We start from the raw sequence: 12,281 nt of genomic DNA, 5'->3' as shown, positions 1-12,281 counted from the left end.
ATATTAGTTCCAGGTTGGAAACGAGCTCCCTGACTTTTTTCATACGCCCCAGGTACATCTGACCTGGCCATTCTGGCAAAAGAGTTTTGTTAGAACTGAATTTTAAGCTTGAATATTATCCGAAAGCCAATGTCAAAATATTCAAAAGGGAATACCAGCAATTTGTGTTATGTTACATGACGAGAAAAGTATCACTATACATGCAACTAACCACAGCACAAATGTTACTCACGGCAGACCCCTGTAAATTCCAAACAGTGAACACATCTAAGAATATTACAATGCCAGCAGACTGTGTGACAAGAGAAAGTACAAAATTTGTCACAAATTTTTCATTACAAATGGTTTGCCCAGCGATTTTACTGAACAAGGCCCTGCCCTTCAGGAACTACTAAATGCCTGTGGCCTACTTATCTGAAAGACTGCCTGTCTCCCTTTGTCACCCAGCCACTGGCGAGAGCAGTGCAGATACCCAAATTAAAATCACACGAGAGGGAAGAAGATGATCTCCTGTGAGGCACCTCTGGTATGGAATGGTACGCCCAGTCTAAAAGGCTTCTGTTTATTGAACCTGACATGACAGGTTTTCCTGTCCAGAGCTCATTTGTTTTCCTGACCTGAGAGAGGCCAGAAGGACCCTTCTGGGAGATTGTTTTCAATTACTGGGTTGTGCATTTATTACTGGCCAGAAAGTGGATATGGGATATCTTTGTGATTTTGTTCTGTATCATGCAGTACCTACAGCAAAAGAACAGGGGCTCTTTTGTAGAGATTGAGTGTATAAATTTAAAGAAATAAAAAATAAATAAAGGAGGCATACAATTTTCCTTTTCATGTTAATATCTCCCCTCTCTCCAACTCCTTCTGTACTGTCACCAAATACTTAGGGTGACAGCTCTCTCAGCTCCAAGAGCTCTCATTCTATACTGCACACCTTTGTGTAAGAAACACTTTTCAGAGATTTGCTCTCCTCTTAGGGTTGCCACTTGAAAACAAATTGTGGAAATTATTAAGCCCCATGTAGAACAAGCTGTAAGTGTGTCAGAAGGATGTCTGTACCAAATTATGAATGCAATATTCTGTGACTTCCAGTCTGGGTGTTAAGTGCTGTTCATATTCCTCGTAGGACACACCTGCCCAGTCCAGACAAAGCCCTATTCAGAAGCAGCAAGACGCACCTCTCAGAGAAGGCTTGAAATGACATGGTTTCAACTTTAACCACCTCAGCTGGCCCATAGGAACCAGCCTGCCTGTGAAAAGTGACTGAGGTTCCACATCTTCAGTCACAAAACCCATGGAGTCAGAGGCTTTGATTTTGTGTGAAAATGTTCTCAGGAAGCAAAGCTACCTGCCACCGCATAGATTCATAGATTCATAGATTAAGGGTCGGAAGGGACCTAGTAGATCTTCTAGCCCGACCCCCCGCCAGGGCGGGAGAACAACAAAAAACCCCAAAAAGAGAAACGGGACTCAAATGAGTCCAGCCAGGTAGGCATCCAGCCTCTTCTTAAAGACCCCCAGGGTAGGGGCCAGCACCACTTCCCTTGGAAGTTGGTTCCAGCTCCTAGCCGCCCTAACTGTGAAGTAGTTCTTGCGGATGTCCAATCTATACCTCCTCTCCATCAACTTGTGCCCATTACTCCTTGTTATGCCAGCGGGCGCTAGGGGAAACAGCGTCTCCCCCAAACCCTTCTGGTCCCCCCTAGTGAGTTTATAGACGGTCACCAGGTCCCCCCTCAGCCTTCTCTTGTGGAGGCTGAATAGGTTCAGGTCCCGCAGTCTCTCACTGTAGGGTCTGCCCTGTTGTCCCCGGATCATGCGGGTGGCCCTCCTCTGGACCCTCTCCATGTTGTCCACATCCCTCTTGAAATGGGGCGCACAGAACTGGACACAATACTCCAGCTGTGGCCTGACCAGCGTCGCGTAGAGGGGGAGGATCACCAAAGACCAGGCTGGAGAGTGTCTTAAAAACCTAAAGGTAGAAATAAGTCATCTGGCTCTGCCTTGACCATTAGGTATTTCAGTCTTTTCTATCAAAATGCCCCAATAGCTGTTAAAATACTCTCAGGTGTTTCACAGCCTTACTTTCTGCAACAAGAAACAACAAGGTCATGGACTACTTGGATCACTAAGGATCATACAGTTGCATCATTACAGTTTGTATCAGGTTTACTTGGTGTTAATACAGTTCTTATGTATTAAAATCTTCAACCTTGTGATTAAAAATCCAGGATTTTTAAACAATTTAAGTAAGATGAAATGGCTGTTATGCTGCTTATTTCACAAAGCAGGACTCCTCCTGTCAATTCAGCATTCAGGATGCACTCCACCTCCTCAGAAAAATACAATTAGACTTGAAAATGCAACAATTTCTTGATGTTCAGCTTTCCAAGTCCCCTTTCCAATTTCAAAAGTGCAAAGCAACTTCCTTTTTGTAAGTGAGCAAGTGCTCACTCTACAACCGATGCCACTGGCTACTGCCAAAAGGATACGTACAATGAAAGGCTGGTTCAGTTTCCAATGCAGTTGCAGCCAGCTCAAAGGTATGACACAAGCTGTCTTCCACATGAGTAAGAATAAGAGTTAGTGTAAGACAGTAACATACATTTGGGTACTTGATTGCCTTACACAAGCAAACTTAAATGCTCGTGCTCCTTTGCAGGGTGCTGTTCTTTCTGGTTTTGTGATGTTTTGTCTGATGCTGCCAGGTGCTCTAGACGGCAGTAAAGTGGAGTAAAAGACAACTCTGCTACCTGAGACTGGCTCCTGCACTACATCCTGCTTACATCTCCTGCAGGATGTAAGACGTAAACTGGTAGGATGCAAGGGCATAGCACAGCGTTTCCCAAACTTCTGGGGTTTACACTCTACCATAGTAGAGCCAGCCACTCTTGCACCCCCTGCTTCAGTGGTTTGATGCTTCTGTACATACACAGCATTTGCACATTTAAGCAGTGCTCTTAGCTGCACTACCCCCTTAGGAACCTTCTTCACCCCCACATGGTGGCACACCGACCTTGGGAAATGCTGACTTAGTGACTTTGGACTGAGGAGAGACGTTATGCTGTTTGCACTTGTGTTAAATGGTTTAAATAAGAATAGTTGCTTCTTTTATTAGAATGTGGTTTGTACATAAGGAACTTGATTTCCTTTATTTGGCATTCTTCAAAGGAACCAGGAGAACAGATTCTGCTGGAAACTCTTCAGGATGGAAGTCTAATGGAAGCCTTTCAATCCTTGAAATTCTTTAGCTACAATATACTACTACTCTTCAGTTGGTATGAGGATACTCAACTTCAAATGTATTTCTTCCCACAGCAAGAAGGCAACTCAACTAATAAAGAACCAAGGATCATTTGATCTCTGCATGGCCTGAAGTACTTAAGAATTTTCCAACATTTAATTTCTCTTGCTCTGGATACAGACCAGCTGTGTGACACTCATGCCTTTGACCAGCTCAGTCATGCCTTTAAGCATCTCAAGCAGAATCTTGCACAATGAAGCAAGAGCACTTCTCCCCACTAGCCTTCTCTTTACAGCAGTACGGGCCAAACTTTTCTGCAGGCTTGCCACAAATTCAGCCTGCATCCTCTCCAAGTGCAACTCTGCTCCCTCCCTGACCTGCCACGTGCCACACAGGCTGCCCATATCACTTGCAGGTGAACCAGGGTGCACACTGCTGGGACTAGGAAAACGGGAGTTCTGTTCTCAGTGGTTCTACTTGCTGGCACTGACACTCCATATACTTCATAACCCTCATTCCTGAGCAAAGCCTCATACCCTCCCCTCATGCTCAGATAAGCATCTTCTTCCGAGTTTACAAACAAGGTAACAGAGATTGCATTACATGAATGTAGGTAGATCTAGGAATAGAAACCATGTCTCCAACAACAGATACCCCAAGTGGCACCTACTTTTCACCCACCATCCTTTGGCAGAAGCTAACCACTGACATGACTAGGGGAGGTAAACTACCTGCACTATATTCCTGGAGGAGGGTCCTATCCAGATCTGGATAAGGCCCATTGGCAGAACAGTGGGAGTAGGAAGCTAAATCCACACAATTTTAAACTGAATTTGATTCTGGTTGTTACATTTTTCCTAAAAATATCACACAGCTACATAAAGCTTGGTTGCTTTGTGGATAAAGACTTTAGCCACTTCACAATTGCTCCTTTTCCTCACTCAATGGCAAAGGAATTCAAATGAGGATACAGATACACTTTCAAAAATAACTCAAATTAATTAGTCTCTGAAATCAGCTGATGGCAAATCTGTTTAGAAGTGGCTGGGCCTCCTCTGGTATTTCAGGTGGGAAAGGGAGAGGAAAGCCAACTGCATAAATCAACTTCCTCTTCAAGGTAACTATCCCAGGCAGAGATGAGACCAACCTGTGTTCTGAGCCGCCTGGGCATAACCGGGTTAACAGCCATTACTATATTGGTTTTGGGCGTGTAGACAGGGTGAAAAATTAAAGGTCTTAACATTTAGATGGAAGATTTTTTTTTCCTTTTTTGACTGTCTGCAGAGTTAAAGGAGAAGAAACATTAGCAGACTGCCCACAGTTTCAAATGTGAAAAAGAAAAGAAATGGGGGGGAAAGCACAGGAGCCAAAATCTAACCTCATGCAATAGACTGCTGCCTTCCAGCAAGAGTGGGAGTGAAGACTAGGTGTGGGTTCAAGAAAATTAAGCTCTGTCCTTTGCATTAAGCAGAAGTATGGAAACCCCTCCAGCACTTAAATCTTTGCTCAAAAAAATACTGGTGGAAGAACTCACAGGGGCAATGCTCTGGGAGTACTTGGCTTAAGCGTGACCATCAGACTGATACATTGCCCTCCGGGGCTTTCTTCCACCCACTGGGCGTAAGTAGGTTGGCCAGAGAAGAGCACTGCCATTGATGCACTATCAGATCCCCTGAAACATCCTGACCTTTTCAGCACTTTACCTGCTTCATTTCTACGCTGGCAACATGGGCAAAAGCACAGGGAACGATACTGAGAAAACTTATTGTTGTAACAACACTGCTGGCTGTAACAGGAATAAAAGTAAAAAGATGAATAGGATGTAGCAAAACAACACAATAAGAATAGCACATTAAAGAACTATTTGGACTAAAGAACAATAACCTTGACTCTTGTGTTTGTAAGTATTGCTTCAGTTTTGAAACCCATTCAAAACTTGTCTGGTTACAGCACTCTAAGTAGCCAATGGTTCTTTTCAGCCAGGGATAGTCTCTACTTTCCTTAATTATCCCATAGCCAATTTTTCCAAACGTTTATGGGTCAAAAGCATCTTGTTCACATTTTAAAATTATTTCATGCAACAAAATAATAGTATTCCTCTGACTGCCAATTATCCAAATGCAGGATGTACTATCAACCATTATGTCGTGTGGCATAAATGTGAGAGATGGAACTAAAAGAAAGAGAACTGTTCTAATAATTGCGGGAAAAGTTGAAACAAACTGAAAGGGGTTTGTATCAATGCTCATTCAATATGTTTTTCATTAGCCAAACAATTTGAGTTTTGGTCTCAATTAGTTTGGATCAGTGACTTTCCTACTGTGTTGTTGAGACTGCATCAGACCATGATTCAGACTTATGTGACCTCTGACTGAAGTTTTAATTGGAGCTTGAGCCTGCGAGATTTCAAAAAGATGTAAATATTAAGCAGCAGCCTTTCCCTTGGTCAGTATTCCCTATAACTAGACTGCTTTATTCTCTCATTATACGGTACTCTAACATTTTCACATTCACCTCCATTTTGCTGTTTATTACCAATGATCTACAACAGGGATTGTGTGTTTTGGCATGCACTAAAAAGTTATTCCACATGCTTAATAGCAGTCTAAATGTGCCAAGAATGCTGGGCTAGATCCTCAATGGCCAGAGTCTGAGTGTTAGTTACTGAGTACTACCACCAAAAGGATAGTCTGCAATCTATTTTCTCAGGACCCAACTCTAGTAAATAGTACTCAACACAGTATTAATGTCATAATGTGCTCAAAAAATACTAATGTGCTGAAGAAATTTAAATGCATCTGTATGCTGTACTAAAGACGTGATTAACAACCAGATAAAATATTTCTCTTCACTTACTGGAACCAATCTAAGATTCTATTATGTCTATATTTTATGCATCTAAATCTCTCGTGTGAACCGTGGTATACCAAACTTCAGAATCTTCCTCAGTTAAAACTGAGGGTAGGATTTGTGCAGGTTGTCTTCAGATACAGAAAGAGTTTGAAATAAAAAGCAACACAGTGTAATTCTAAACAAACTGATCTTTTATATTACACGGCTAATGTCTTTCCCACACTTAGAAGCCTCTATATTTTAAAACAACCATTGGCCAAAAATGACTTTTATCCCTTGTTACTTTTCAAGTAGAATACACTCATGGAATAACTTTAAAGATCAGAATAAACCTGTTTTTTTATTATTTCACAGAAAAAAGCTTTTTTTTTTAAAAAAACCACACTCAGTCCCAAGGCTGTTTTCTCTTTGATTACGAACTCACGATTCCTGCCAAGACACAGGATTAAACGTAAACAAACAACCTACTTCAAAACATTTTCCATGAAACACTAAGCCAGGGGTAGGCAACCTCTGGCACGGGTGCCAGAGGGTGGCACATGAAGGCATTTTGCTTGGCACGTGTGCCTTGGGGTGGGCAGTGGGGAAGGGGCTGGAGCTACGCTGCCACAAGGATTGGGCCCCTTGCAGTTCCCCCCATTTGCCTTGGCATGGCAACATCTTACAAATCGAGGTTGCGGGTGTTACTGGCACTCTGCCCAAAAACCTTGCCAAACCCTGCACTAAGCTATCACTTTTTATAGAGAGAACAAAAACAGATAAAACTGTTTAGAAGTAATACAATAGAGAAATACTGTTTTAAAAACAATAAGCAAAGTTAAAAAGCCATTACACACTAACACCTCCCTCCCCTCATTCAAGAGAAGAAATATTTATGTAAAAAAAAAAATTCTTCTGAGGAGTCAATATGCAAACAAGCACTATATTGGCTCGTGTCACCATGTTTAAGATAACAGAATTCCCACATTTAATTCCAGCATGTCTGATTCACATCAGTGTAGCTGACAAATACATACTGCACTCAAAAGCTTGTCTAAGTTTATCCCAACCATGCACTGAGGATACTAAACGATTCCACCCCAAAAATCCTTGCCTCTTGGATATTTCCTGGACCATCATGGCAACAATATCACTACTGCCATAATGTGTGCATCTGAGATATTTTCAAATTATTTGTTAACATTTGAAAACTACCTTGTTTCTCAGGAGAGTCTTGATCTTCACCCCTTGCAAGACTAATCAAGCAAGACTTTCTTCCATGCAAAAGGTCGTTGTAACATCATTGTCTTAGATAATGTTTCCTTCAAAAGTGCCAGGATACAGAAGGCGACCACCATTTTTATATGCAACCCAATGTATTTTTAGTATCTAAAACCATGCACCTTCCATGGTATGCGACAACTTCCATGGCATTATGGCCTTCCCTTCCCAATTCAGTATTCTATCATTCTACTCACTCCACCCTCAGATTTCCACATCTGCAGAGGAAATAATTTTTCTGGTGAGGTTTCAATTTGACATTGAGAACGTTTTAGTAACCAAACTGAATCAAGGGGTGTTTAGGGCAATAAGTCTTCCAAACTGGGGCTCGTGAACATGTAGTAAGAGTAATATAATACTTCCAAACTTGAGGAATGGTTGAAAGCTCTAAGACTATGTTGTGCTAGGATGCATCACAACGCTGTGCTTTTAAGATGGTGTTAAAAGTAGTTCCAAAGCCTCACTATAAGGATTTATTCCAGGGAAGTTACTCACCTATGGCACCCTAGGGAATCAAGGTTTTGTTATTTAAAGGCATTATGCAATGACTGTTTCTTTGTTACAAATTAACTAATTCTACAATTACAAGCCACATTCTCTTCTATCGCTCTCTACTGGGAGATGTCAGCTACAATGATAGGGATACTTTATTTAAATAGCCCTATTTTAAAAAGTATGCTATGCTATGTGGCAGGGGGGAGAGCAGATCCATCCAATCTCTTTAGATTTTCAATTCCTCATTGCCACCAACTGACCTAGAGACAGTGAAGGCAATTCCTATTCATCTTATTAGAGATGACAATGCAGGTCAGTGGTGAAGCTCTCAAGGCCAGGTAAACAAAAATGCACTGTAGGTTGACCAGGCATACCCAGTATGGAATGATTTCTCTGAGAAGCACTGTACTTCTTATTACATAGGAAGTCAGAGTCATTTGAGAGAATTCATTAGAAAGAAAATTTCATTGTTATAGAAGTCAAGGGGCCACTTGAGGAATTAAAATAATAAAAATCAAAAAACACCTGAACCAAAGTATCTAGAAAGATTCTGGAGCCCACCTAATACTTACGTACCCCGAGACGGTTAATGACTGCTAACCAAGAACATTATCCATTATCTTGGAAGATGATTATCTCTCAGTTACATTAACTATTAGTTTATTTCATAAGCAGTAACTTGTATGTTTACCAAGGATACATCTGCATTTAATTCAAATTGCATTACATGGAAAACAGAGAGAGAGAGACATACACATTCCAGCCTGATTAACGACTTAAACTTTTAGATTCCTTTCTAGTTCTATAGAGTTCTAGTTGGTTATGATACCTGATTTCCATGTATTTTCTTTTTGTCACACAAAAATTAAACCCAGTTTTTATATGGCCAAGTTGGAGGCTGGCAGATTCATGAAAGGGAGCAGAGGCAAAAGTTTTAACAACTGCACACAAAAGAACATGTGTACACATTCGCCCACTTCACCCCCCGACACACAGACAAACATCCCCCCCTCCCCCAACAACCCATTTATCCAAACTTACATAGGAACACAACTGCATATCAATATGCAACTGTATCTAATGCTTGTGGTATTAGATGCCAAACTTTAAAAAATGTACTTCCAATATTTATCCATGAAAAACATCAAAACTTTTAACACACTTGAAGAAGCTTAAATTGCCAAAAAAGATCCGAACCGCAAACAGAGCTGTTTGCAGCTGATTCCAACTGAGAGCCAACTCTAGAACTGGCTCCAAACTGGAATAACCTCTATGGAAGTTACAGGATACGGACACTTTAATGCCATACATTTTTCTCCCCAGTCCCTGCAACCCTTTCAGAGTCTGCTCCTCACATTCCAAGAAGAGGAAAAGGAAGGTCAAAGGGAGACCACTAATAAGCTTCTCATCTTTTGTGTAAGTTTCCTCTTTTATCCTTGTTCCCACTTCCCCTAGGGATGACTCCTTCACTTCTCCCCTCTCCAGAATGAAGGAAGCCAACAGGGCGTTTCACATCCATCACTGTTTGCTTGCCTCTCTGCAGTACAGGACACTGACTTACGGTTTTCATAGATTTCATAGACGTTAGGGCTGGAAAGGACCTTGAAGATCATCAAGCCCAGTTCCCTGCCCCAGGGGCAGGAGTTCTATAACCACCACCTGCTATAAAGTCAGTTTACCTGGCTCAAGAGGTGAAAGAGAAAACGACTGTAATGCACAAAGATGAACCAGTGGTAGTTGCATACCGTCACAGCAGACCATCATGAGGGAAGAAAGCAGTCCTTATGGAACAGGAGGGGAAGCTATGGTGGTCAACATTTTTTTTGATAACTACGAGTCAAGTTATTTTAAGACGTCTGAGAACTACTGACATAAAATGGAGTGGTGGTTTTTACACCTACAAAACACTGACTGTTTTTAATTAGGAGCATGGGTTCATTTTATGGCTCCTGCCTCAGAGACCAGACACTTGACTTCTACTTTGGGCTTCTTGCCTGAGGAGAGTAAAAATAAAATTATAAAAAACTATTAGAAAAACAACACATCCTCACTACAGCCACAGGAAACTTTACTACCATGCAATCATACTATTACATTATTGTACACAACCAATTAACATACTTACTGAATTTCTTTAGGTGGAAAAATAAATCTTATTGCAAGCAGACCAGATCAAAAGATGCGAGGGAGGTGGCTTTGTCAAGGGAAGGAAGCAATGTCTATCAATGACAGATTTAAAAGAGGTATAAAAACCACACAAACTTGGGTCACCAGCAAAAGAATAGGAGAACTAATCACAATAGACAAGTTTGAATGGAAAGAAATGCTGGAAATGAAGACAATGAAATCTGTTACCTCCATTTCATACATAGGTGGCCCCAGGATATCTTTCAAAGCATGGAAATCAATTAAAATTGGCATTTCAGGTGGAAGGGCCAGATCAGCTGTATCATTGATGGACTCGGTTTTTGCATCTTCTGTGACATGATCTCTGCTGTCTAAAAGAAGAAAAAAAATTAAATGAAGGGCATTTCCCATCATATTGCATTTCTCACACACACATACATACTTTAACACATTCTTTACGAGCCCAGAGGAAAACTCACTCTCAAAGAAAAGAAGCACAGAGAAGTTTATAAACAAATCTAAACTATATGTCTGTCTGTCATAAATCTTGTTTTGCTAGATTTAAAAAACATTTTAAACAAGATGGTGTGCTCTAAAATGTCACTATTAGCTTTAAATATTTTATAGTGGCTCTTAATCCAGAAGCAAGGACAAGACAGATGCTATTAAAAAAGCACTGCAACAACTAAATGGTTTAATGCTTTATATTTGGTATCTATAGAACGAAATGTATGAGGTTTGCTTTGATTTTCACATTTTCGTAAAATTCACACATAACAGTACTTGTGAAATATGATCTTTGGGTTCAACTTGTAGAAGCACTGCCCTGAATGTGGAGGTACAGAAGTTGATTTTCTTAACAGTGCTTTGTAAACGTGGTCAATGCTACATACTATTCCAATCTCTTTCTCAAAGAGGTAAGATCTTGAATATCTCATGGTGATGCTTATCATGAAACACTAATGAATAAAGCTGGAATATTTTGGCTAGTCTTGGACCCACATGTTCTTCCTACCTGCCTGCATCAGCCACAACTATCCTATCTTATGTTTGCATTAAATATGATCTGGCTTAGTAAATACTAATCAAGTTTTATGTCATTTGTTGCTCAGTAGCTCTTGCTTCCCTTCTCCTTCACCTCAATCCAGATTCTATTCCTAACTTTCAAGCAGCCTGCTCAGGCACTGACACCTGCCAGTCAGGGACAGGAGCAGCCTGCTACTGGGGGCACTAGAAAGAAGAAAGCTGTTTCTGGAATGCAATTGGAGCTCCTGAGATCTTGACCTGCTAGCTCTCTCACATCATAGGCATTCAGATGGATCCAACACATCTCACCATTCCTACTGCAACACGTGAATGCTCAAATAATGCTTACTCCTCAGATTCTCTCTCAAGCCACTGTTAAAAGCATTAATCTGCTTAATCCTTCATTCAGAAAATCCACTTCCCTGCTTTATACAGTGGCTAGTTGGGCTCAGGGTGCGTCCTGACAAGCACCCATGTCCATGGGAAACATACACCCCTGCACAAGTAACAGCACGTATGTACCACTGCTATATGTCCCCAGGGCATGCCTCTGCATGCACACTCTGGTGTATGGCAAAGTAACCTAGGTGGGGTAGAGCAGGCTCCAGCAGCCTTACCTGGGGTCCTAGGGGCCTCCCAGGGCAGCAGTGGCACAAAGCCAGCTGGTTGGAGCCAGGTCAGCAGCCAGAGCATGATTCTGGCAGGCCAGGCTCCAGTTTCTGGCACCACACGCTGCTGCCACACGCACCTCACCTTTTTTTTCCGTGGCTGTCAGTGTCAAAAAAACCTACCATGCTTCTAAATAACAGCATGGCAAATGGGTGCATGTGTGCTGCGTGCAGTTTGCAGGGCCTCAAACCTCAGGATTTCAGGCCCTGCAAACTGCTTGTGTATGCTCATCCAGACTATGCGAAACAATTTTAAAATTACATCAAATCTAGGGGTGCACTGATAGAGAATTTTTGGGCCGATACTGATGGCCGTATCAGCTGATACCAACCCAATTCCGATATGCAGCTAGGAAGCATGGAGAGCAGCATCCAGCAGCTGTTGTGGAAGAAGGGGTGAAGGGGGAGGGAAGCGGTGTGGGGGGCAGATTAAGGCCCCATGGTGAGCGAGGGAGTGGAGCTAGGGCAGTTGGGTAGTGTAGATGGTTTTGAGGGTTTCTGAGCATCTGCCCAAGCTCTGCTGTCAGGTTTTGGCAAGACAGAGTCCGAGTACTGTTGTGGAGGGTGATGAGGACCTATCAAAACTATTTATGCTGCCTAATTATCAG

At 41.8% G+C, this 12,281-nt stretch overlaps 1 protein-coding gene across 1 annotated transcript in view; it reads right to left on the bottom strand.

The window, feature by feature from the left end:
- LONP2 (lon peptidase 2, peroxisomal) overlaps positions 1-12,281 on the bottom strand; it is a 109,180-nt gene that overhangs the window by 6,417 nt on the left and 90,482 nt on the right. Inside the window, exon 12 of the mRNA XM_019505666.1 lies at positions 10,208-10,350. Coding sequence (XP_019361211.1) covers positions 10,208-10,350 — 143 coding nt within the window. The remainder of the gene's footprint in view (positions 1-10,207; positions 10,351-12,281) is intronic.

This window comes from Gavialis gangeticus, unplaced genomic scaffold, assembly GCF_001723915.1.
Source record: "Gavialis gangeticus isolate Ggan-Ray unplaced genomic scaffold, GavGan_comp1, whole genome shotgun sequence".
Taxonomy (NCBI): Eukaryota; Metazoa; Chordata; order Crocodylia; family Gavialidae; genus Gavialis; species Gavialis gangeticus.
This window is presented reverse-complemented; position numbering and strand designations above follow the sequence as displayed.